Source organism: Phasianus colchicus, chromosome Z (genome assembly GCF_987193195.1).
Source record: "Phasianus colchicus chromosome Z, bPhaCol1.hap1.1, whole genome shotgun sequence".
In the NCBI taxonomy this organism is placed as follows: domain Eukaryota; kingdom Metazoa; phylum Chordata; class Aves; order Galliformes; family Phasianidae; genus Phasianus; species Phasianus colchicus.
In genome coordinates this window covers 42,636,534-42,658,995 of record NC_143476.1, presented here as the reverse complement: position 1 = coordinate 42,658,995, position 22,462 = coordinate 42,636,534, and the positions used below count along the sequence as shown (strand labels likewise).

The following is a 22,462-nucleotide window of genomic DNA, read 5'->3' as shown; positions in this document are numbered from 1 at the left end:
TGTTAACCTGGTGACTAACTTAATCTCTTTCGAAAGTTAGGCCTAAAAAATTGTTATAAATGTCTAAGAATTTCAAGCTAAAAATATAGATTCTACTTGCACCACACAATTAAATTCTTGCATGTTCTTCTTGCCATAAATGAGCCAGTCATATAGGTGATAGCTCAGTACTTGAAAACGTGTAAAATACACTAGTACATATTTTCCAGTGAAAGCAGAAAAATGAACCATGTTAGTAGGCTCATGTTTATGGGGTTTTTTTCAGTGTGGCATCTTTTACCTTTTTGACTGTGAATGTAACAACTATTTTAAAGAATTTCTTAAGTACATTATTGTTGTTTGTTTTTTTTCAGTTATGCCATAGAAAATAAGGAAAATAAAGGAAAAATTGAATGTGCTTTTTTTGTCTCCCAGATAACTTGAAAGATAGTGTGGAGTGAAGAAATGAGTTTGAAATACAGATGTTTATGAATTGAAAACAGGATGTATCTAGGGCAGAACACACATGAGTAATTCATTAGGAGCGGTTTTCAAATCATGATCATTTGAAATATCAGACACTGTAGTTGTCATCAGTTGCATCGTTTGCTCCATTCTTTTTCTGTGTGACTACAGCCACAGACTGTATTCAAGTTTCTCTTCCTTCTGAACTTGCATTGAACTTCCTTCTGAACCTTACATTGTTTTACACAGTACAATATATATATTTCATACAAAATGAATTACTTTCATGAATTCAAAGCAAAAAGCTGTTTGGAGTTCTGAAATAGTTCATAAAACTAATTTGCTATTTTTAATTGTCTTTATTTCATAGTACTGCTTCTCAAGTTTGTTTAATGAAATTCTCACCAGATGGGGAGTTTTTTGCTACTGCTGGAAAGGTAAACATTTACTAACTGTTTTTTGTTTGTTTGCTTTAACCATACAGCTTTTTCATGAATATTGGTTTGTTTGTTTTAATTTTTATTTTTGTGAGTATTTTCTGTGATCTATGTATTTACCTTTTCACCTTTAATGAAAGGAGAATCTGAGGGAAGAATAATTTCCCAAAACAGGAGGGTTGAGTAAAATATTCCCTGTGTAATATTTTAAAATACAGCTTGATTGTGACTCAAAATGGATAAGGTATTGGAATATGTATTCCCACATAATCACGGTTGCTGTTCATGGCCAATCTAGTAGATTGTAGATATACAATCCAAGTTACTGTAAAGGATGCAGTGAACAAATGTGACAAATCCTATGAGAATTTGCACTACTTGTTGAAGAGTGGTATGGTTTGCTGCTCCAAGTAATGCTGTTGTCTTTATTTGAGGGGAGTGTAGCACTGTCATTGATCAAAAATCTATATTGAAAATGTCTAGAATTGTCTAGACTGTTTATAGAACTGTCCAATCCGATGGTGCGGGGTGAAGAAACCCATGAAACCCATGAAAACTCATGTTTTCAGTACTGTTTTAAAGAAACAGAAAACCTTACAATCTCAGCAGTTTTTACATAGGTTAACAAATACAAGTAGGCACTAAGTTTATGCTGTCAACTAAAAATCCTAGTAGAGATTGTGGAATAATTTTAAAAAAGCAAAATGCTTGTGTGCAAGCTTAATGGGGACAGTGATGTTCTTAAGATAAGTGGGCAACCTGGCTGAAGTAGAGCCCAAAGCAAAACGAAGCTGACAAATTCGCTTGCCAAAGTACATTGTACTTTGAATAACAGTACTAGTTAGTATAGATTTATAGCAAGATACTGGTAGCTAATAAGAAGGAGGGGAATGAAATCTGAATTACTAATGGTAAGACAAACCAAAGGAATCTCTGCAACTACAGATCAGATGTTGTAGTTCTATTTACTGAAATGATTTGAGTATTTCACTTGAAACAAAAATTGAAAACCGAGGTGTTGAGTTTCAAAGTATTAAGTTCTGCTGATATATCATGTTCTTATCCAAAATATGTACTGTTTTACCCCACCCTCTCCCAGGACGATTGCCTTGTTAAAGTGTGGTACGATACAGACAACTGGCGATCAGCTGTAACACCACCAGATGCAAGTGCAGGAAAACAAGCACAAGAAGTTGATTTTTCATTTGTTTATTTGGCCCATCCTCGATCAGTAAATTCATTTTCATGGAGGAAGACAAGCAAATTCATGCCACAGTGAGTAGTTCTAGCAAGCCAAGTTTGCAAATAGTCCAGAAAATGCCAAGCCAAAACTAAAAAGAAGATTCTCTGAGAACTTAAAACAAAATTTTATGTGCTAAACTGTTCTGTAGAAGTGCAGGGAGCTGCTTTTTTTTTATTGTGAAACCTCATTTAAATCCACTGTTCTACCACGTTATCTTAGTTGTATTGAAATGTATTTTCACCATCTTTCATAGATTAGACAGACTTTTTCTTTGGAGCGAACTAAAGATTGGTATATGTATTCACAGATGTACTGTTGATAACAGTCACACAGGTTGTAAAATTTGTACACTTCGGTTTATAGTGGAGTTTGACAGCCTTGTGTATTGTTTGTATTTAAATGATTGCTTCACACTGAAGTTCTTGAGAGAGTGGTAAGTATATGGGTGGGAAGGAACTGTGGAGAATTAATTTGAGTTTCTGATTATCTGAGATGTAGGACTAGATATAGAATAATCACTTGCAAGAAAAAGCCACTTTTTACAGCTTTTTTTTACATTGTCTTAAATACATTCTCAAGCTGAAGTAATATCATCAATTTGTAATCTGAAAACATATTTTTCTGTAACTGTTATTTCTGTCAATAGATTTTGAATTCTGCATATGTCTGTGTGTTGTCAAGTTTATACTGTCTTTTTTATACCAATCTTTAAATTGAAGACATTTCATAAAGCCATTACCATTATTTAGCAAGATCTCTGCCTCAGTCTTCACTGGCAGACTTCCCTTGCTTCTCAGGTGCCTAAACCTCTAAGCAGGGATTGGGTGAGCAAAATCTTCATACTGTAATTAGTGCCTTTCTCATGAGGCTGAATGTGCGTAAGCCTATAGGACCAGACATGAATCCCGTGGATGATGAGGGAAGTAGCTGATGTGATTACCAAGCCATTCACCTGAAAGCCACAACTTTTCAAATAGGAAAGGAAATAGGATAGGGAAGTTGCTGGTGACTGGAGAAAGGGAATCATCTCTCCCATTCTTTATGAAAGAACTAAAAACCTGAGGAACTACAGTTTGGTGAGCCTCACCCCTGTACCTGGGATGATCATGGAACAGATACTTCCTGGAAGACATATTAAGACACTTGCAAGACAAATTGATCCGTGTCATTTTTGAATCTTAGTTAAAACTAAACTGTAAACTGACATGAGCTGGAAATGTGGCTTGCATAGTTTTCTGCAGTGCCCATTTTAAGTTAACTGAAATTTCTGGATACTTATGTCACACGTTGTATTCAGAAAAATAATCATTAAGAGAAATTTGTAAATTGGCAGCTGTGTTCCTGGTTCTAGTTTGATTTCTGTGCTTTGAATATATAGTTATGTAATGTTTTTTTTAGGTTTTTCTTTCCTTAACATTTAAGCTACTTTGTATGATTTTGAAAACTGATAGTAGGAACTGTTTGGTTTCATGCTGTGTTGATTGTGAGTGGCTTCTTCACACATTAAATTTTCTTTCATTAGTGGTGCTGTCTGCAACGTACTCCTGACTTGCTGTAAGGATAACGTTTGTCGTCTCTGGGCAGAGACTTTGTTACCAAGTGATAGTCTGTTGTATGATGGAGGGTATAACAGTTGGACTGAAGCAGTAAACTTCACAAATAATTTCAAGAGAAATACTTCAAGTAAGGAACGAATGCAAAATACATTAGAGGTAAGGAGTGAAAGTGAACTTGGGGAATGAACACGTGCATACAGTTTTGGATGGGATTGTAATTACTGCCTTGAATGCAGACTCTTTGCTATGGACTGCATCTCCATGGACTTCATGTACAGTCTGAGTCTTGCTTCTATAGGGGCTCTCCATGGGCTGTGGTCTCCTTCAGACTATATCCACTGCTGTACTGGGGGCTCATCAGTGACTGCAGGTGGAAAACTGCTTGCAGGGACACAGCTCCAGCAAGGGGCCTGTTCTGGGCTGTCCTGAGGAGCATCTGCTCCCTGCCTGCAGCATCTCCTGCCCTCCTCCTGCATTCACTTTGCCTGCAGAGCTTCTACTATACATGTTGTTACTTCTCTCTTCTAGCTGCTATTGTGCAGCAGTTTTTCCCCTTCTTTAATTTGCCCTCCCAGAGGCATAACCAGTCTCGCTTATGGCTCAGCTCTAGCAGCAGCAGGTTTCTTCTGGAGCACTGGAGCTGACTGTGATGTGACAGGGAGCAGCTACTGGGCTCTGCTCACAGAGGGCACTCCTGCCTAGAGCCCTGTCTGTACCATAACCTCACCATATAACTGAATATGGGAATGAACTTTAAAAATCATGGGGCTTTTCTTGTGAGAGTGGAAGTATGAAATGAGATGGAAAGCACTAATGTAATTTTTCAGCCTCTCTGAAACAAGGTGATTCATATTTGCTTTTTTTTTGTTCAGAATCTTCAGTGAGCACATTGTATGTTTTTGAAGCAAAAGTATTTTCTGCTTAAGTATAAAACCTGCAGAAGCATTGTCTGCACACTGAGATATGAAACAGCAGCTAAGTCACAGTATCTATGTGGGCCTTTAAAAGTGAATCTGAAGGCAAAGATATACTGTTCTGCTGCAGATGCAATCAGAACATTGTAATTTTTGTGAGAAACTCAGCTGATGCTTTAAAGTAGCTTTTAAACTTAAGAAATATATTTCATGCACTAATGTCTAGAAAATCTCTTACAGATGAAATCTGCTTTTTCTTTTTGAAAGGAATTAAAAATGACTCCTTATTCTTCATGCAGTTAAACCTGAGCCACTTTCGACGAGGAAGGAGGAGGTCAGGTGCTGTTATTGCACATACTGGATACTCTCCACATCAGCAAGATCCTCATGAAGTTCACAGGAACATTCTTCCTCATGCAAATGCACTCTGTCACTTCCATATTGCTGCCAGTATCAATCCAGCAACAGGTAGAAACTGTACTAAATGCTTACCGTAGGGTAACTACAATTTTCTCTTGGCATGTTTTGTTAGCATAAGTGTAACTTGCTCTGCTTCGTACAGTATTTCTCTGATGATGCAAAATGTCTAGCATATTGGTTCTTTGAACAACTGGCAGAACTTGCATCAGTAAAGAAATACGTTAATGACTACCTCTCAGTAGTCATGGCTTTCATTTTTTGTCATGCCTAGCTACAATATTTGTGACAGGAGTTACAGATTTAATAGTAATTGCACTGGGTGTATGAAGTGTATTGCAGGCTGCACACTGATAAAACAAAATATTTCAGACTTCTTCAAATTACTATCTAATATGAAGTGTTTGACATAACCATCATCTCCATGCTTATGTTCTTTCTCTGAACCAAACAAAAAACACTTTTATCTTGTGTTCCATAAAGTTTAATATTCCCTATTACTCAAGCATTATGTTGATAGGGCTCTTCTTCAATACCTTATTAGTAACTAATATTTGTTTTCGTAGCTGTTTGCCCATTCTGTAATATAAAATTACTGCCTTTGTGTACTGATTTAGAAGCTGAGTTGTTCAGTAGTTAGTAGCCTTTCATTAGGGCTTTCCTGCTGTGATGTGGTTTCCTGTGCTGATCCTTTCCTTGGAGTGTTCTAGGTCCATCTTAAGCTTAGTATTTCTTTTTCTTTTTTTGTCCCTACTGATGCTTGTTTGAAGGGTTTGTTGTTGGATTTATGTGCTAGTTTGTATTTGTAGCCGTGCAATCTTTGGTATGATTGTGAAGAACAGTGGGTTTTCTTTATATTGCTAGGCTAAATAAGCTGTAGGAAGATTAGTCTTAATCTTTCAGAGCGTTAGTTCATACTGCTGTAACAGATGATTAGAACAGCATACAGCCTACCAAAAAGAGACTTTTTGCAATCTTGTGCTCTACAGTCAAGAAGTCCTTCAATCCCTTGATCATCTCAGCAGCCTGTCATTGGATTCTTTGTAATTTTTCTTGTACTGAGGAGCACAGAACTGCACACAGTACTCAAGGGTGCTGTCTAGCCAATGCTAAGTAGAGGGGAAAAAATCAGCTCTCCTGGCCTCCTGACAATGATTTGCCTGGTACAGCCCAGTATGCCATTAGTCTTTGCAGTGACAAGTTCACGTTGCTTACTCATGTCCAGCTTGATATTTACCAGAACCTCCAAGTCCTTTTCTACCAAGGTGCTTTCCAGCTGTGTGGTCTCCAGCATGCCCTTATGCCTTTCCAAGTGCAGATCTCTGCAATTCTCCTCATTGGACTTTGTGAAATTCTTGTCAGCCCATTTCTCAAGTCTGTCAAGGTCCCTCTGAGTGGCTTCAGAGTCTGTTAGTGAGTCACACACTCCCCACAATATTCAACCTGGGTAGAGTGCAATAAAAGGAGTAAGCAGTATCTTTTATTTATTTATTTAGTTTTAGTTTTTGACAAAGTTATTTTTAGGCAAATCCAGACAGTTATTGAATCTAAAGATGTAATACGCTTTTTTAAAAAAAAATTTAAAAAAAAAAGTGTCATTTATAAAGCAAGTAGAAATTCACTAAGGATTTTACCCGGAACTGAGAATCAGTTAGAAGTTGTTAATCCTTAGGAAGATGCACAAAAAGTTGTTAGTTAAGAATTGAATAGCTCTGAAGTTTTCAGGTAGAAGAACACAGGTTCTGCTTTTAGTACAAGCATTTTGTGGCTGGCAGTATTTTTTCGTTCTGTTTTCTTTTTTAAAAAGCACAGACCAAATTTCCTCAGTATTCTTTCTTCATTTCCTCTCCCTGTCCTTTACCAACTACAAAATTGTAGATATTCCTGTTGGTCCCTTCTTCTATTTGTGTCCCTTGTTTTTATTTTCTTATATTACAGCATAAATCAAAGAATGAACAGTATTGTCATTAAAAATATTTTGTGGTATGGAATTGAAGTACTAGTTCATAAATAAGGAATAGAAGCAGAATATCAGTGAAGGCTTCCAGGTGGAAATTAAATGCAGGTTAAGCTTTTAGCATATTGCTTTATGGCTCATTTGAATAAATTACAGTAATTTACCTAGCAACTTTCTTGACAAGCTTAGATGATGTAACTTTGCAGTAGTCTGATACTTGCTTCTGCCACTTAATCTGTGATTACTGGTTTGTTTTTCATCAAGTGGCATCATATAGCATTATAAAAAAACAAAAGTGAATCTGTAGGAATGAGAAATCCTAGCTTTGAATGATAACATAACAGAGTATATTGGTCACTGTATTAGTTCTTCCTAGTGTACCCTGGTACATGTGATGCTTGATAACCTTGTATACCTCCTGCAGCCTCAGTTCTGGAATTAACACTGGGAAATTATCCTCAAATTATTTGTTTTGTACTAAGCTGTAGTAGCAAAAAGCAAGTGCAGGGTGTGCTAGTTGCTAGTTTAACACCAATGAGCAGCTGACTCGGCATCATGCCACTTTTTCAAACCAGCCCTCCTCTCCCCCCACATCGGAAGGACTGGAAGAGAAGATAGTGAAGGAAAAAAACCCTCATGTGTTGAAGTAAGGACTGGGAGATCATTTACCATTTACCAAGCAAAACAGGCTCAGCATAAGGGAGACTAATGTAATCTATTGCCTGTTAATAAAACTAGCGCAATAAGAACTCAAAGCAAACTAAAAACACATCCCTTCTCCCCTGAGATCCACCTTTACATATGTCTTTCTTTTGAGCAATGCAGAGGAATGGGGACCTTGGTGCCTGAAGGGCTGTTACATTTCTCACTCCTTTCTCCTAGCTGTCATTGTGCAGCAGTATGTTCTCTTTCTTAAATCTACTCTAAAGAAAACACAACCAGTACTGCTTGTGGCTCAGCTCTGACCAGGAATAGGTCCCTTTTGAAAAAACTGGAGCTGGCTCTTAACTAACTTTGGGCAGGTCTTGATCTCCTCTTTCAATCCCTGCAACCCTTTGCTGCTAGAACCTTGCCACATAAGCCTGATACATAGGGCCGGACTGTAAGGCTGATAGGGCATACTAAAGAAACACCCCATATAAAATCTCTAGTGGATAGCAACAAAGCAGTGTGATACTGAAAGGTGATGTTGGTTGAAAGGTATGAGTCATGGCAACTTATTCCTTTTTCTTTTTTTTCATGATTGAGTTTCAACTTGAAAACTAATTAGTTTCTCAAAACTAATTTGTTTCTCAAAACTAATTTTTTGTCCAAACTGCTTTGTTTTGAATAAAGTTTTTAATATCTTTTGTGTTAGATATTCCTCTACTCCCTTCTATCACATCTTTGAGTCTTGGTGAAAATGAAGAAAAAAGTGGACCCTTTGTTGTACACTGGCTGAACAATAAAGAACTTCATTTTACCTTATCCATGGAAGTATTTTTGCAGCAACTTAAAAAGAATTTTGAACATCATTCTCCTGAGACAAATACTGAGGAATCCAATCCAATGGATGTAAAATCAGAAGAAGGTAAAAGTCGTATCATAGACACATGGCTTTCAATTTACAACATAATATGTAATATTCTTTCATCTGGACTGTGAGGTTTAATACATAATGAATAGAGAGATTGCAGTAACATTTCTGTGAATTTCCTTCCTTCCTACTATTAAGAACTAGAGTGGCTCTTTAAAAAAAGAAAGAATACATGCTTGAGGAAGTTGATTTAATGTTGAATGAAACTTAATTTTCTTGTATTCAGTATTAACATGCACCACATTTAAACAGCTTAATATTTAACTGAATACATAATATTATACAGAATTTGGAGATGATTACTGTTCAGCCTATGCATGCAAAAACATTTTTATCCTTCTTACGTTCACGGAAATTTTGGACGTTGCATTGAGAGATATTGTTTAGTGAGAACTAATGGTGATAGGTGGATGGTGGAGTGGATGATCTTGTAGGTCTTTTCCCACCTTGGTGTTTCTGTGATTCTGTGAAAGGGAAAAATAAATATTGCAAACTGAAATGCAAACTAAGTAATATTGGTTTGTTAGTCATTGACTGCAATCCACTGAAGGATTTTTGATGAGAGCTTTCATTATTTAAAATTTATGCTTGCATGAGTGATTTAGAACAATCTTGAAAGGTGCTCCAGTGCTTGAAAGACACTGCTTGCTAAACTTCTGAATATGATATGCTTGTGTTCTAGAAACTGATGAAAATGGAGATGAACAGAAAGGGAACGAAGAGAAGAAGGAACTGGGTGATGAAAAGACTACTCCAGCATCAAGTCTTGTTCCTTTATCTTCTGCTGTTGTAGATCATGAAGTTGAAGTACTGCTTTCTGAATGGAGTAAAAATGCTGATATGCTATTCAGTATACATCCTATGGATGGTTCACTGCTAGTATGGCATGTAGACTGGCTGGATGAATACCAACCTGGCATGTTTCGACAGGTGCAGGTACTCATTTTTTTTTTCAGGATTACACACTTTTACTGAGTAGAAAGTATGCTGAGAAAATTTTGATACTTACTGTTTTTTTCTTCGTTAAAATTCCAGGTGTCTTTTGTTTCAAGGATTCCTGTTGCATTCCCAACGGGTGATGCAAACTCTCTTTGCAGAAGTATAGTGATGTATGCATGTACCAAAAATGTTGACTTGGCTATTCAACAAGGCAAACAAAAGCCTCCTGGCCTTACACGATCTTCATCTATGCTTATTTCTTCTGGACACAGTAAATCAACCAACAGTTTAAAACTGAGTATTTTCACACCCAATGTTATGATGATTTCCAAACATGCAGATGGGTCTTTGAACCAATGGCTAGTGAGTTTTGCTGAAGAATCTGCCTTTTCAACTGTACTTAGTATTTCACATAAATCGAGATATTGTGGTCACCGTTTTCATCTTAATGACTTAGCTTGCCATTCAGTATTACCACTACTGCTTACAACCTCACACCACAATGCTCTGAGTTCACCAGACGTTGAGAATGCAAAGCAGGCAAATGATTCTTTAAAATCTAAGGAGTCAACAATAAGACTTCAGGGTAGAGGCAGTGCGAACATAACATCTCAGGATCCCAATGCAGTTTACAGTGAACTTATTCTTTGGAGAGTTGATCCTGTTGGGCCATTGTCCTTTTCTGGTGGAGTTTCTGAACTTGCTCGGATCAATTCTCTCCATGTTTCAGCTTTTTCTAATGTTGCATGGCTGCCCACTCTTATACCCAGCTATTGCCTTGGTGAGTTCATTTTCCTGATTTGTTAAGTGTTCCAGTATAACTGTAATCTGAGCTAATGATACTATTAAGTAGACAATGTAGATATATGTGAATACATTGAAGAAGATATGTTAAGCTTAAATCCTTTATTTTACAAATTTCAGGCTACCAATGCTTTGAAATTGTGTATTGTCTTTTGAAGAATTGCTGTGGAGTTCTGCCTTTTTCATGTACTTCTTATTTTAAGAGCTAATGAAGAGATGTGCTCAGATGCTAGTGTATTCTTTAGATTGCAGACTGTGGTGAACACTTAAAAATGGAGGTAGATTTTGCTCTAATTTAAATACCAAATTCTGATTTCGTTCTGTATTTTTTAGTTTGTTTGCTAAGCATTACACTTTGTAGTTCTTGGATATGAACAGAAATTAAGGAGGGAACATTTCTCATGCTGTGTTTTATATGTTGTAAATTTCCTCTTGATGAAGAAAGGAGCCAGTTGGTGTCTGAATATTTTGAGCAGTTCATGCATTCATATTTTTCAGGTGCATACTGTAATTCTCCAAGTGCCTGCTTTGTGGCTAGTGATGGACAGCATTTGAGATTATATCAAGCTGTAATAGATGCTAAAAAACTTCTGTGTGAGCAATCCAATCCAGAGATTTCTGTAAGTGAATTCTGTGTCAAATTTTTGGAGGTTTGGAATCTCATTCAATGAAATAATTAGAGTCTTGCTAGAAACTGACTAAGTGGTACTACAGTTGAAAAAATGTTTCAGCTCTGTGGAAGACCAATAAACAGCTGCATGTGAGGCTTTTCAGATGAGATGAAGTTCTCCCCACATTTTGTCAACAGAAATAAATGTCACTTGATAAAACTACAAATGTTATGTCACTTGATAAAACTACAAATGTTATCAGTAATCATGGAAACTTGCAGGCAGTGTACATATAGTGCTTTTTCTAATATTTGCTTAGGTTTTGCATCTAGCTAGTACACTGTTACAGAAATGGACAAATCTGAGTTAACAGAATCATCCCACTGACTCTTTTAAAACAGAAATACGTTGGTGAAGTTTTTAACATCATAAGTCAGCAATCTACTGCTCGTCCAGGATGTATCATTGAATTGGATGCTATCACAGAACTTGTAAGACCTTTTTCTGCACCTATTTTATACTATAAGCACCTTGTTACAAAGTGTTAATAATAGAGGTTATACTTACAGCTTACTATCAAGTGAAATGAAACATTCAAAGATTCATTCTGACCTACACTGATCATCCAAGCCTACTGGAGATCAAGAAGCATTTGGCAATGATCTTAGACATAGAATTTGAATTTGGGGCAGTCCTGTGTGGAGCCAGGATTTGATATTCCAAGTGGTTCCCTTCCAATTCAGGATATTATATGATTCTATGATATACTTGCTTTTAGTTTCATAGAACGTGTAGATGGAGAAAATTTTAATAATGAGGTGCATTTTATTGGGAAACTTTTCTTGTATTCAACTTAACAATCAACTTAAAAGCTCCCATGTTAGAGAGAAAGCTTATGTGATGCACTCTGTGATGTTCAGTTCTTGTGTGTATCTTCTACTTTCTTAGCATGGCAGGAAAACACAGTTATTCCATGTTTTTCAAGAAGACTTCATTTTAAATAATCAAGAGAAAGGAACACCCGATAAGAAGAATAATGTAGTGGATTCTGGTAAAGAACTATTTTTCATTAAGTACTGAAGAAAATAATTTTATGTTGCTTTCTGCAGAACTTATTGTATAGGCTTTTGCATTTTCTTTAAGAGCTTTGTATACTAAAGAAGAAATTCTAGTGTAAGGAAACTTATAATAGATGCTTCGCTTTGTGGGGGACTGATATGCATCCAAATTTAGACAAAGTAGCTTAAATTGTGAAGTACCCGTCGATTACTTTTTAAAGCATTTATTGTTGATACCCTTCTTACGTAAAGTGTTTTAAACTTAAAGCCTGTAGTTGTAAGATATGATGTAGCAAACTTATCTACATCCTTTCATTAAGGATGCTCATCCTTCACATAAGCTAAATGCTCTCATAAGGCCTAATAATAAAATAAAAATTATTGCAAATTAGCAAACCATCCCCAAAATACCCACAACTTAAAAATACAGTACTGTGAGTAGTGCATGGCTATTGCATAGCTATAATTATAGTGTTTATGATTCTGCGGATCTTAAGATTATTCCCAAATTCTCTGGAATAATTTTTTTTTTCATTGATAGAGTTGATCGGTGTTTTTGATTGTTTAGGCATCTCAATTTTGTATTGTTCTGTTCCAATTTAATATTTTGGAAAACAAAGGTCAAAATAAAGTTTTGGTCTGTGATTCCAAGTTATCTGCAGTAGTAGTATTTAGACTGCTAAATATGAGGAAGCAAAATTGTGTAAAGTATCAAAATGTTGGTTAAAACTAGATATGGGAAATATATTTTTGGTATAAGAAAAGAGAAGTTTTAAGAAAAATGATATGAGCTGAATGTACATAGTGATTGATTCTGAATTAGCTGTTTCTGCTCAAGAAAGATGTGGAGTAATAGACACTATCTATGAAATTGCCCACTACTGAGAGCTGCATTTACCAGAAACGCAACTGGGATGATGGAAAGAACAGAAATGAAGAAAAAAAAATGAGTGTTTTGTGACAGTAAATTTGTCATGTGTTTGCATGGAAACCCTTCAGTCTTGGGTGTCTGTGTATATATGCGTTCTGGAAGACTGCATGTCATGTAAGGCTGCTGCTATGTAAGACATTGGGTTAAATGGACCCTTCATAAGACCTAGAATGTAGTAGACCTACATTCTCACTTGAATGTACCTACTGCTTTAAGTCACTTCAGTTTTAATCCTCTACTCTTTAATGAAACATTTCGGGTACTTGACTTATGATATTTTTTGGAAAGAACAAATTCAATAACAGATGCTTAATGGTATGCAACAAATGCATTAAGGACAAACATGTAGAACTGAGAATAAGTTCTGGTACTCAGCTTTAAACACATGGGAGATGTTTATCCCCTCTGAAACAAAATGGTGACAGTTTTTCGTGTATGTACCTAAACAAGTGGCAGAGTTTATTGCTTGTGATAAAATATTTGTAAAAGTAGTGTGAAGGAGTTAAATACAGTCATTGCATTTGAACATCAGTTCACAGTAGCTTACTTGCTAGGTGGCACATTCTGTTGAAATAAAATGTTCTTGTTCTGTTTTTCATCAGAAAAACAGCAGAATGGATTTTCTGAAAAATTCTACTTAATAGTAATAGAGTATACTCAAAGCCATTCATTACTGCACATGTGGCATTTACATTTGAAGTCAATTCCAGTCTCAGTAGGTAAGCCCTTTTCCTTGTAAAATAGATGTTTGTTTATAAAAAAACAAAAAGTCACTTTCTTCTGAATATATCTGCTACTAAGTGGTTTCCTAAGTAATATTTCAGCTTTTGGAAAGAACCTCAATTCTTCTGTTAAAAGAATTACATCAAAACCCACTGTTTCTTTACTAGTTCTTAATTTTCAGAGTGCTGAAGCATTTGAATTCATCATGAGCCCTAAGTTTGCTATGTTTTGCTGTTTTTTTTTTTCTCTTAAGGGCACATATATTCATACGGTATAAATGCAGTCTAACAGTTCAGATGTTTTGCTACTCAGAAGTTTTTGTTCTGCAGTTTTTGAATTTAAGATATGTTATATTGGGCTGTAGTCTGAAAAGATTACAATTACAGTTTTGTGCAAATCTAAATACAGAAATCTGCTAATTCTCTTTCAGATCATTAAAGTACCACTAAAACTATAAAGTTAAGGTACACTAGGATTTTAAGGCAACCTAGATCAACTGAACACACACCGAAGGAGTTTTATAATGCATGTTCCTGTATTTTAAGCCACAGTTTTACTTATCACACTTTTGCCAACAGAGGCAGAATTTCAAAAGTTATTTTAAGTATTATAGAAGGTAAGAAATTTGTGACAAAACAAAAAATAAAATTTTCTAGTCTACTTACATGGTGAAGGCATTACTGGTAAGGGTTTTGTTGTTGGTTTTTATTTACTTTTTTTCAAAGAACACAGGTTTCAAATCATACTTCAGCTTTGTTATTTAAAAAAATTTAAAACGTAATGAAGTATTCATAACACATAATCTCTTAAATCTTACGTTTTAAATGAATGTTGCCAAAATTTCAGGAAAAACTACTACTTCTTGATTTTTGAGGTAGGACTTTGAAGAGTGTTCAATTTTTTTTAGCTGCAAATATTTCATGCCTAATGAAGCATTAATTTCCGTGGAACCCCAAATATGTATCTCTTCTGCAATTTTGCTGTCTCTAACCGTATAACTGTTTTACAGTTCCAATATTTCAGGTGTTACAATTTCTCTTGATCTGAATTCAAGAGCATATTTCATTTAAAAGAAAGTAAAATTCTAAGTTTTTACCTGTCCTTTGGAAGTTTTAACATCACTGACACTATCTCTTAGGTTAAAAGAGATTGTTGACTTTTTTAAAATAATGCAAACTTTTTTTTAGATGAAAAGATAGATTCAAATACTCCTGAAGTACCAACACAAACAGAAGAGTTGTATTCTTCACCAGATCCAGAGAAGATCCAGTCACCTTTTACACAGAAGTATCAGGCCTGTAGAGCAAACCTTCAGAGCACCAGCTTGCTCACTCTGTCTTCAAAAATGGTGTACAGTCGAGAGCTGAGATTGCCAGAAGGAGTGGAGATAATAAGTGTTAAGCCTTCAGCAGGTTTGTAATCTTTGTTTTTCATTCAAAGCAAAATGAATAGTCTAGTGTTGTTAGACAGTACCTACAGGTATTGTAATTTGGAAAGGTTTGCTAATGCTCATCCCCCTGATTTATTATTTTTTATCTGGATCCTGGAAGTAATATTAAAATAAAGATTACTATACTCTGCTGTACAGTATTTCTTTAAATCCAGATTCTGATGATAAAAGATATTTTAGAAGCACAAATTTGATTTGCAGTCATTAATTAGTTTTTGGTGGTGTATAAATTTAAATTTAAGGTTGCAACCAGAAGTCTTTTGGACAGTATTCTGAAAAAATGTTTAGATTTCAGACTGGGAAATTTTTGTTTGATAGGAGAGGTTACAGAAGTGTATCTTCTTTCTAGTGGGAGAGAAGAAAACAATGTCTCTTTCCCATACAACACAAAAACTGGTACATAGTGATATTAATATTCAAGTTTAAATTGTGCAATTTAAATCCTTTCTAGAGAATGACATAGAGACTAATGCTAAAATTGCTCCACAGGATTTTTTAAAATATAATCTCCTTTGTGAAGTTCTGGGAACGAGCCTTTTTATGAGGAAGTACTGATGCTTTGTTTTAAAATAATAAAATAATAAATGAACAAAAAGATTTTTACTTTTGGCCAGTTCTTTTAATTGTCCCATTAAAAATTATTTTATTTTTAGGGCATCTGAGTAGTTCTTCCATATACCCCGTTTGTCGTGCACCTTATCTGCTGGCTACTTCATGCACAGATGGAAAAGTTCGATTCTGGAGATGCAGGGTGACCACTGAATCATCAGTTTCTTCCATGCCAGAATCTAATGTACACAGTGATGTAACATACATTTGGGAAGAATGGCCGTTACTGATTGAGGATGGACTTCTTAGTAGTAGTGCTATTAATGTTCCAGGAAGGCCAACTGAAGTTAGTTGTGCACACACAAACCGATTAGCTGTAGCATACAAGCAGATCACATCTAAAAACAACCACCTTTCTCAAGACTTTGTTATGCATGTTAGTATTTTTGAATGTGAATCTACAGGGGGTTCTTGTTGGGTTCTTGAACAGACTCTTCATTTAGATGAGATAGGCACTATGTTAGACTCTGCTGATAGTATTGATAGTAATTTAGTAGCATATAACAGACAGGAAGTTTCTCTCTCACATGGTAATGTTATTCCTAGCACTAAGCACTTAGTACACTTAGATTGGATGTCTAGGGAGGATGGTTCACATATTCTAACAGTGGGAATTGGATCAAAACTTTATATGTTTGGCCAGCTATCTGGAAAAATGCAAGAACAAAATGGTAAGGAGACTGTAGCAATCTCCCATATTGGCAGTACTACTACAAAGGCTACAAACTTTTCTAAGTTTGTTCTGCTGCGTTCTGTTGACTTGGTTTCTTCTGTAGAGGGATCACCTTCTTTTCCAGTCTCCCTGTCTTGGGTGCGTGATGGCATTCTTGTAGTTGGAATGGACTGTGAAATGCATGTTTATTCTCAGTGGCAACCTCCTGCCAAGCAGGGTCTAGTTAGTACAGATTCCTGCAGTATGCCAAGTATAATTAGCTTAATGAAAGAAAGCCAGTCAGCTGCCTCAGGTCTGCCTCCACCAAAGCGAACCTTGACCAGATCTATGACCAGCCTTGCACAGAAACTTAGTGGGAAAAGATCTGCCTTTGATCTGTCTGCAGAAATGGAAGACTCCGGTCTTTTTGAAGCAGCTCATGTGTTATCTCCCACTTTACCTCAGTACCATCCACACCAACTATTAGAACTCATGGATCTTGGTAAAGTACGTAGAACAAAAGCCATTCTGTCCCATCTAGTGAAGTGCATTGCTGGAGAAGTTGTTGCTATAAATGAATCTGAACCTAATCATGATAGGAGACTTAGATCTCTGACCATCAGTGCTAGTGGAAGTACTGCACGAGATCCCAAAACGTTCAGCAAAACGGAGACTACAGACTATATTGAAATAGACTCTGTTCCGCCATTACCGCTGTATGCTTTGCTTGCTGCAGATGATGATTCTTCTCATTCCTGTTCAGAAAAGTCTCACAGTCAAAATAGTCAAAGTAAAAATGATATGCCTAAGGACAATTATGAAGATCTCTTTCAAAGTTCTGTTATAAGTACAGATCAACTTGTAACATTTGATGCAGAGGAAGACAGCGTGAAACCGAAAGTAATTGATCTTTCACAATTTAGCCCAACTTACTTTGGACCAGAGCACGCCCAAGTTCTTTCTCGTCACTTGCTTCATTCAAGCTTGCCAGGTCTGACTAGGATGGAACAGATGTCATTGATGGCCTTGGCAGATACTATTGCTACTACTAGTACTGACATTGGAGAAAGTAGAGACAGGAGCCAGGGTAAGCTGTCTCTTCTAGATTTTATGTATTACTGTTTCACAACTCTTTCTGGAACTTTCCTGTTATTTTTGAATATTTTTGTGGCTTGTCAAAGCATTTCAAAGTTCTGCATTACAGTATATCTTCTTTGATTTGCTGTGCTATCACAGTGTTTATGTTTCAGCTTAGGTTTCTAACTTTCATACAGTCAAAATCTGCATTGCTGAATCTTAATGTCAGTGTTTTTTAATTGGTCTGTGTGCTATTATTGTTTCTCCTTCACTTTTGAAGAGACAGTTTTGTTAACGGTTTTGTGTTTGTTCTGCTACATAAAGAAACAGAGAAATAATTTTGTTTTATTTGATAAGTAACTTAATAACTTTGTAGATTTGAGATTTTTTCTCTTGTATTAAAGGGAAGAATTAAGCTATTGCATTTTTGTATTTAAAGCAACAGTATGTGTAAAACTACAAGGTATTTCTTCTCATAAGATATTCAATAGCTATTTTTATAGTTTCAGTGAAGTGCATACCAATATATTTAATTACAGGTGGAGAAACTCTTGATGAGTGTGGTTTAAAATTTTTATTAGCTGTTCGACTTCACACATTTCTAACAACTTCGCTTCCTCCTGTACATCGAGCTCAACTGCTTCACCAAGGTAATTGATGTGCTCTTAAATGAGATGAATGTTACTCAGTATAGTACATGTGATTCTGTATTATGTCTGTGAAGAATCAATGAGGTAATTTTGTTATTAAAAAACAACAACAACAAAGATCCATGGAAAAAACAAACAACTGTAACAATTTTGTAGTTTCAATTTTATTTTTTCAATTTTATTTCCCCAAAAGAACAGGCAGTAGCACTATGTTGTTCCAGTTGTTTAGGAATAATGAAGCAGAAAATACAGAGTACTCTTTACTTAGTTTACTTAGGTTTTAAATACCTGGGGGGAGGTGGAAAAAAAAAAAACCTTCTGTACTTAGACCTTAAAAACTTTTTTGTACACCTAGTGTAATTATCCAGTAAACTATTTTAAATGAAGTTTTTTTTTGGTGCAGTTTTAACTAGTTCCATGGAATATTTGATTAGGACTTGCTAAATTTACAGAGTTGGCTGTGATTATTTCTTCACTCTTCTAATAGTCATCAGAACACATAATGATATTTTTAATCACTTGGTCACTTACTCAGCTACATACAAGGTTAGAACATTTCCAGACTGTCACAACACAGTATTATTGATTTAGGTCTCTGTTGGTATTCTTTAAATTGAAATACTTACATGTCTCTGGAGATGAGAAATTGGTGGGAATTAGAAATGCCTCTTGTGCACTTTTAGAAATGCAGTTGAGTCTGCCTCAGTGCAGAGCGGCATCCCATGGTCATCCTTAGAGTTTCAGTCATCTATAGATAGCTTTTATAGCAATTACTGTCTCCCTCAAGTCATGGCTTTCATTTTCCAGTATTCTTGTATGTCTCTGTTGTCAAATACTGGAGTAATCTTTAACTTCACATTTTCCAATCTAAGTAAAAGTAATGAAAACATTGAAAAGTTGATCAACCTGTTGCACTTCATTTTATAGCTAATCTTCATGCTACATATAATTTGGGCTTCAGTCAGTAACTATTCTTTGCAAACTATCTAAGCAGTTTTAAAGTGGAAAAAAACCCACTTTTATCTGTGTGAGCTTTTTAAAATATTCAGTGTGCAGTGCTTAAAATATTTTTAAATTTCTGCTATCTTACCAGTAATGCCTTCAAAAGTTCAAAATAAACAATTGGGCCTTCTTCCTTTTTCTCTTAACTCCCTTACCTCCTTGCAATTATTTTATTACTTTTTTTTTTTTTTTTTTAATTGTGATTATCTAGGCTTATCTACCAGTCATTTTGCCTGGGCATTTCATTCAGTAGCGGAAGAAGAACTACTGAGCATGCTCCCTGCAATGCAGAAAGGGGATCCAACATGGTCAGAGCTCAGAGCTATGGGTATAGGATGGTGGGTTCGAAATATCCATAGCTTGCGGAAATGCATAGAAAAGGTAAGATAGTGCTCTGAAATAAAACTGCAAAACTGCTTTTCAAATAACTATCCTCTAGTAATCACCGTCTATTTACATTGTTTGAAATTTTAAATATGTCCAGCCTTTTTGAATTTTGCATGCTGTATTTATAATGAATAGTTTATTGTATGAATGTGCAATTTTATATTTAACTTCATTTTTTTTTTTTAGTAGTTTAAGTTTCATATTCCAGTGTGAAATACATTTTGGGATTTTGGAAACCAGATTTTGATTGTTACAGTATAATAGTAGATGCTCAATATACAGGTTGACCTAGCAGTTGTTTTTCTATAGCAAAGATCTCTTCTATGCTAGGAAGCAAGTTATGGTGGAATGTTCTCTTTAGAAACCTATCAGACATCAGGCCAACTAAGCTATTATATGTATGTCTTGCAAATTGATGTATTTCCCTGTCAACAAAGCCTTCTGATGTTCTTTTCTATAGTAACTATGTGTTTGAATTGTCACAGATATGGCAACTCCTAACCTCATTATCACTTGTTTTAAGCTCCTGGAAGAGCCAAAAGTGTTGAGCTAGAAAATGACATGCTCAACATAAATTGACTACAAGGTGGTAAAATGCATGTCTCTACTTCTACTGTTTGGTCTCCAGCAATTAATCATCATTTCATGAAAATTATTTGCCTTGTATTTAAATAAGAATAATTTATAAAATTGAAGTTTCCTGGACCTATATTTAAGGTCACTTTTCCTGGGTCTTGGATAATTCTTACTGACATTTGCCCGTTTTCCTTTTCAGCTTTCAAAAGCAATCTTCTCCTATTGTGATGGGTACCAGCCTCTTCTTCTAGTCTCCATCTATCTTTTGATTACCAGAGTAACTAATATGTTAATTTTGTTATAGTTTCAGGAACTGACCTTAAATGTAGGCCTTGAGAGCTGCTCTGATAAAAAATACTTTTAGCTTTTGTAGTTTTGTAGCTCTAGATGATGGAACAGGCGATGTTGACCTGTTAAAGTAGGTCCAGAGGAGCGCTATAAAGGCACTTAGAAGGTTGAAGCACCTCTTATATGAAGATTGGCTGAGAGAATTGAGATTGCAAGCCTTAAAGAAAAGAAGGCTGCAGAGGGACCTAATAACAGTCATCTAGTACTTAAACAGGACCTACAGGAAAGATGGGGAGAGATTTGTTTTTATCAGGAGTATTGTGATACGACAATAGGTAATAGCTTTTAAACTTAAAGAGGGTACATTTAGATCAGATGTTAGGAAAATATTCTTTACTACTGGAGTGCTGAGGCTGGACATACTTAAGACCAGGACAGGAGAGGAATTTGGCAACCTGATCTAGTGCAAAGTGTCTCTGCCTATGGCAAGGGAGTTACGCCTAGATAGTGGTAAAAGTCCTTTCCAGTCCAGATCATTCTGTGATTTGATGACATGGGGGCAGTGTGGTGCTTTAAGTCTGTCTTGAGCATACTGTTCATGAAATAATGGTTTTCAGTCTTTGGTGAGGCATGGAAGGTGGTCAGAAGAACTGTAGATCTGTAGTAGATCTCCTCTTTGGAGACGTTGACAGAGTCCCATGGGAGATTTCTGAAAAGCTTGGACCTTCTTCAAAAATGAGATCATTAAGGTGAAGGAGCAGGCTGTCCTAATTCACCAGATGTAAAGCTGGATGGGGATAAAGTCAAGTTGACAGCTTGGCTTAACAGAGAGCTTCTTCAGGAACTAAGGAAGAAAAAGAATTTATGAGCTCTAGAAGAAGGGGCAGACAACTCATAAGGACTACAAAGATATCATGAAGTTGTGCAGTGAGAAAATGAGACTAGCCTTACTAGAATTCAGTTTGGCTAGTGCAGTAAAAGAAAAACAAAAAAGGTTCTATAAATACCTCATCAGTAAAAGGAGCGTTAAAGACAGTCTATTCTTTGTTGGATACAATGGGAAATGTGATGAAAGATGAGGATAAGTCTGAGGTACTTATTACTTCTTTTGCCTCAGCCTTTATTAGTAAGGCCATTTGCTCTCAGGGTACCCATCCTCCTGAGTTGGAAGATGGTGATGGGGAGTGAGATGTAGCTCCTGTAATCCAGATGGAAACTCTAATTGACCTGTTGCATCATTTGAATATTCACTACAAAGAGGCCAGATTGGGATTCATCCAAGGATACTGAAGGAGCTGGTGAACACTTGGCTTTCAAGTTGATTGGAGGTTAGTAACTGTGACTCCAATCTATAGGAAGGGAAGGAAGGAATATTCAAGGATCTACAGGTCTGTCAGTCAGATCTTGGTGCCAGGGAAGGTTGTAGTGAAGATAGAATCAAATGACCAGCCACAGCATTCCTGGGTTTATGAAGGGCTTCTCCTGCCTATCCAAAATGATCTCCTGTGACAAGAGGACCCACTTACTAGATGAGGGAAAAGCTGTGAATGCTGTCTACTTGGATTTTATTAAAATGTTTTACACTGGCTTTGAAAGTATCCTGGAGAAACTGTTTGCTTTTGGCTTGGATAGGTGTACAGTTCACTGGGTGAAGAGCTAGCTGGCTAACTGTGCTCGAACTGTAGTGAGTGGAATTTGGCCCAGTTGGTGGCTCGTTACCTGTGATTTCCCCTATGGCTTAGTTTTGGGGTCAGCTTTGCTTAATGTTTTTATCCATGATCTGGGTGGTATTTCAGGTGAAGAAAAGGAGGCTCAGGGCAGACTTCATTACTCCACGATTCCTGGAGGGAGACTGCAGAGAGGAACGAATCAGTATCTTTTCTCAGGTGACAAGTAATAGAACGTGTGGAAATAGTCTGTAGTTGTGCCAGAGGAGGCATAGATTGGTTATCATGAAGAATTTCTTAACAGTGTGTGGTCAAGCATTGGAACGGGCTCCCCAGGGAAATCGTGGAGTTTGCAACCCTGGAAGTGTTGAACCAGTGCATGGATGTGTCAGTGAAGGACATGGATAAGTTAAGGGACTTAGTAGGTCAGTTTGGTGGTTGGACTTGATGATCTTAAAGGGCTTTTCCAATCTAAAAAGATTCTATGATGAAAC

At 36.2% G+C, this 22,462-nt stretch overlaps 1 protein-coding gene across 4 annotated transcripts in view; it reads left to right on the top strand.

Annotated features, from left to right (window-relative positions):
- The window catches only part of DMXL1 (Dmx like 1), a 74,227-nt gene that overhangs the window by 18,085 nt on the left and 33,680 nt on the right, over nucleotides 1-22,462 (top strand). For all 4 annotated transcript variants that reach the window (XM_031601402.2, XM_031601400.2, XM_031601401.2 and 1 more), the window contains exons 6-20: nucleotides 815-881; nucleotides 1,981-2,156; nucleotides 3,647-3,836; nucleotides 4,894-5,062; nucleotides 8,326-8,538; nucleotides 9,227-9,480; nucleotides 9,580-10,264; nucleotides 10,786-10,907; nucleotides 11,300-11,389; nucleotides 11,847-11,949; nucleotides 13,490-13,606; nucleotides 14,798-15,022; nucleotides 15,714-17,408; nucleotides 17,938-18,048; nucleotides 19,262-19,431. In XM_031601402.2, coding sequence (XP_031457262.1) covers nucleotides 815-881; nucleotides 1,981-2,156; nucleotides 3,647-3,836; nucleotides 4,894-5,062; nucleotides 8,326-8,538; nucleotides 9,227-9,480; nucleotides 9,580-10,264; nucleotides 10,786-10,907; nucleotides 11,300-11,389; nucleotides 11,847-11,949; nucleotides 13,490-13,606; nucleotides 14,798-15,022; nucleotides 15,714-17,408; nucleotides 17,938-18,048; nucleotides 19,262-19,431 — 4,387 coding nt within the window. The remainder of the gene's footprint in view (nucleotides 1-814; nucleotides 882-1,980; nucleotides 2,157-3,646; nucleotides 3,837-4,893; nucleotides 5,063-8,325; nucleotides 8,539-9,226; nucleotides 9,481-9,579; nucleotides 10,265-10,785; nucleotides 10,908-11,299; nucleotides 11,390-11,846; nucleotides 11,950-13,489; nucleotides 13,607-14,797; nucleotides 15,023-15,713; nucleotides 17,409-17,937; nucleotides 18,049-19,261; nucleotides 19,432-22,462) is intronic.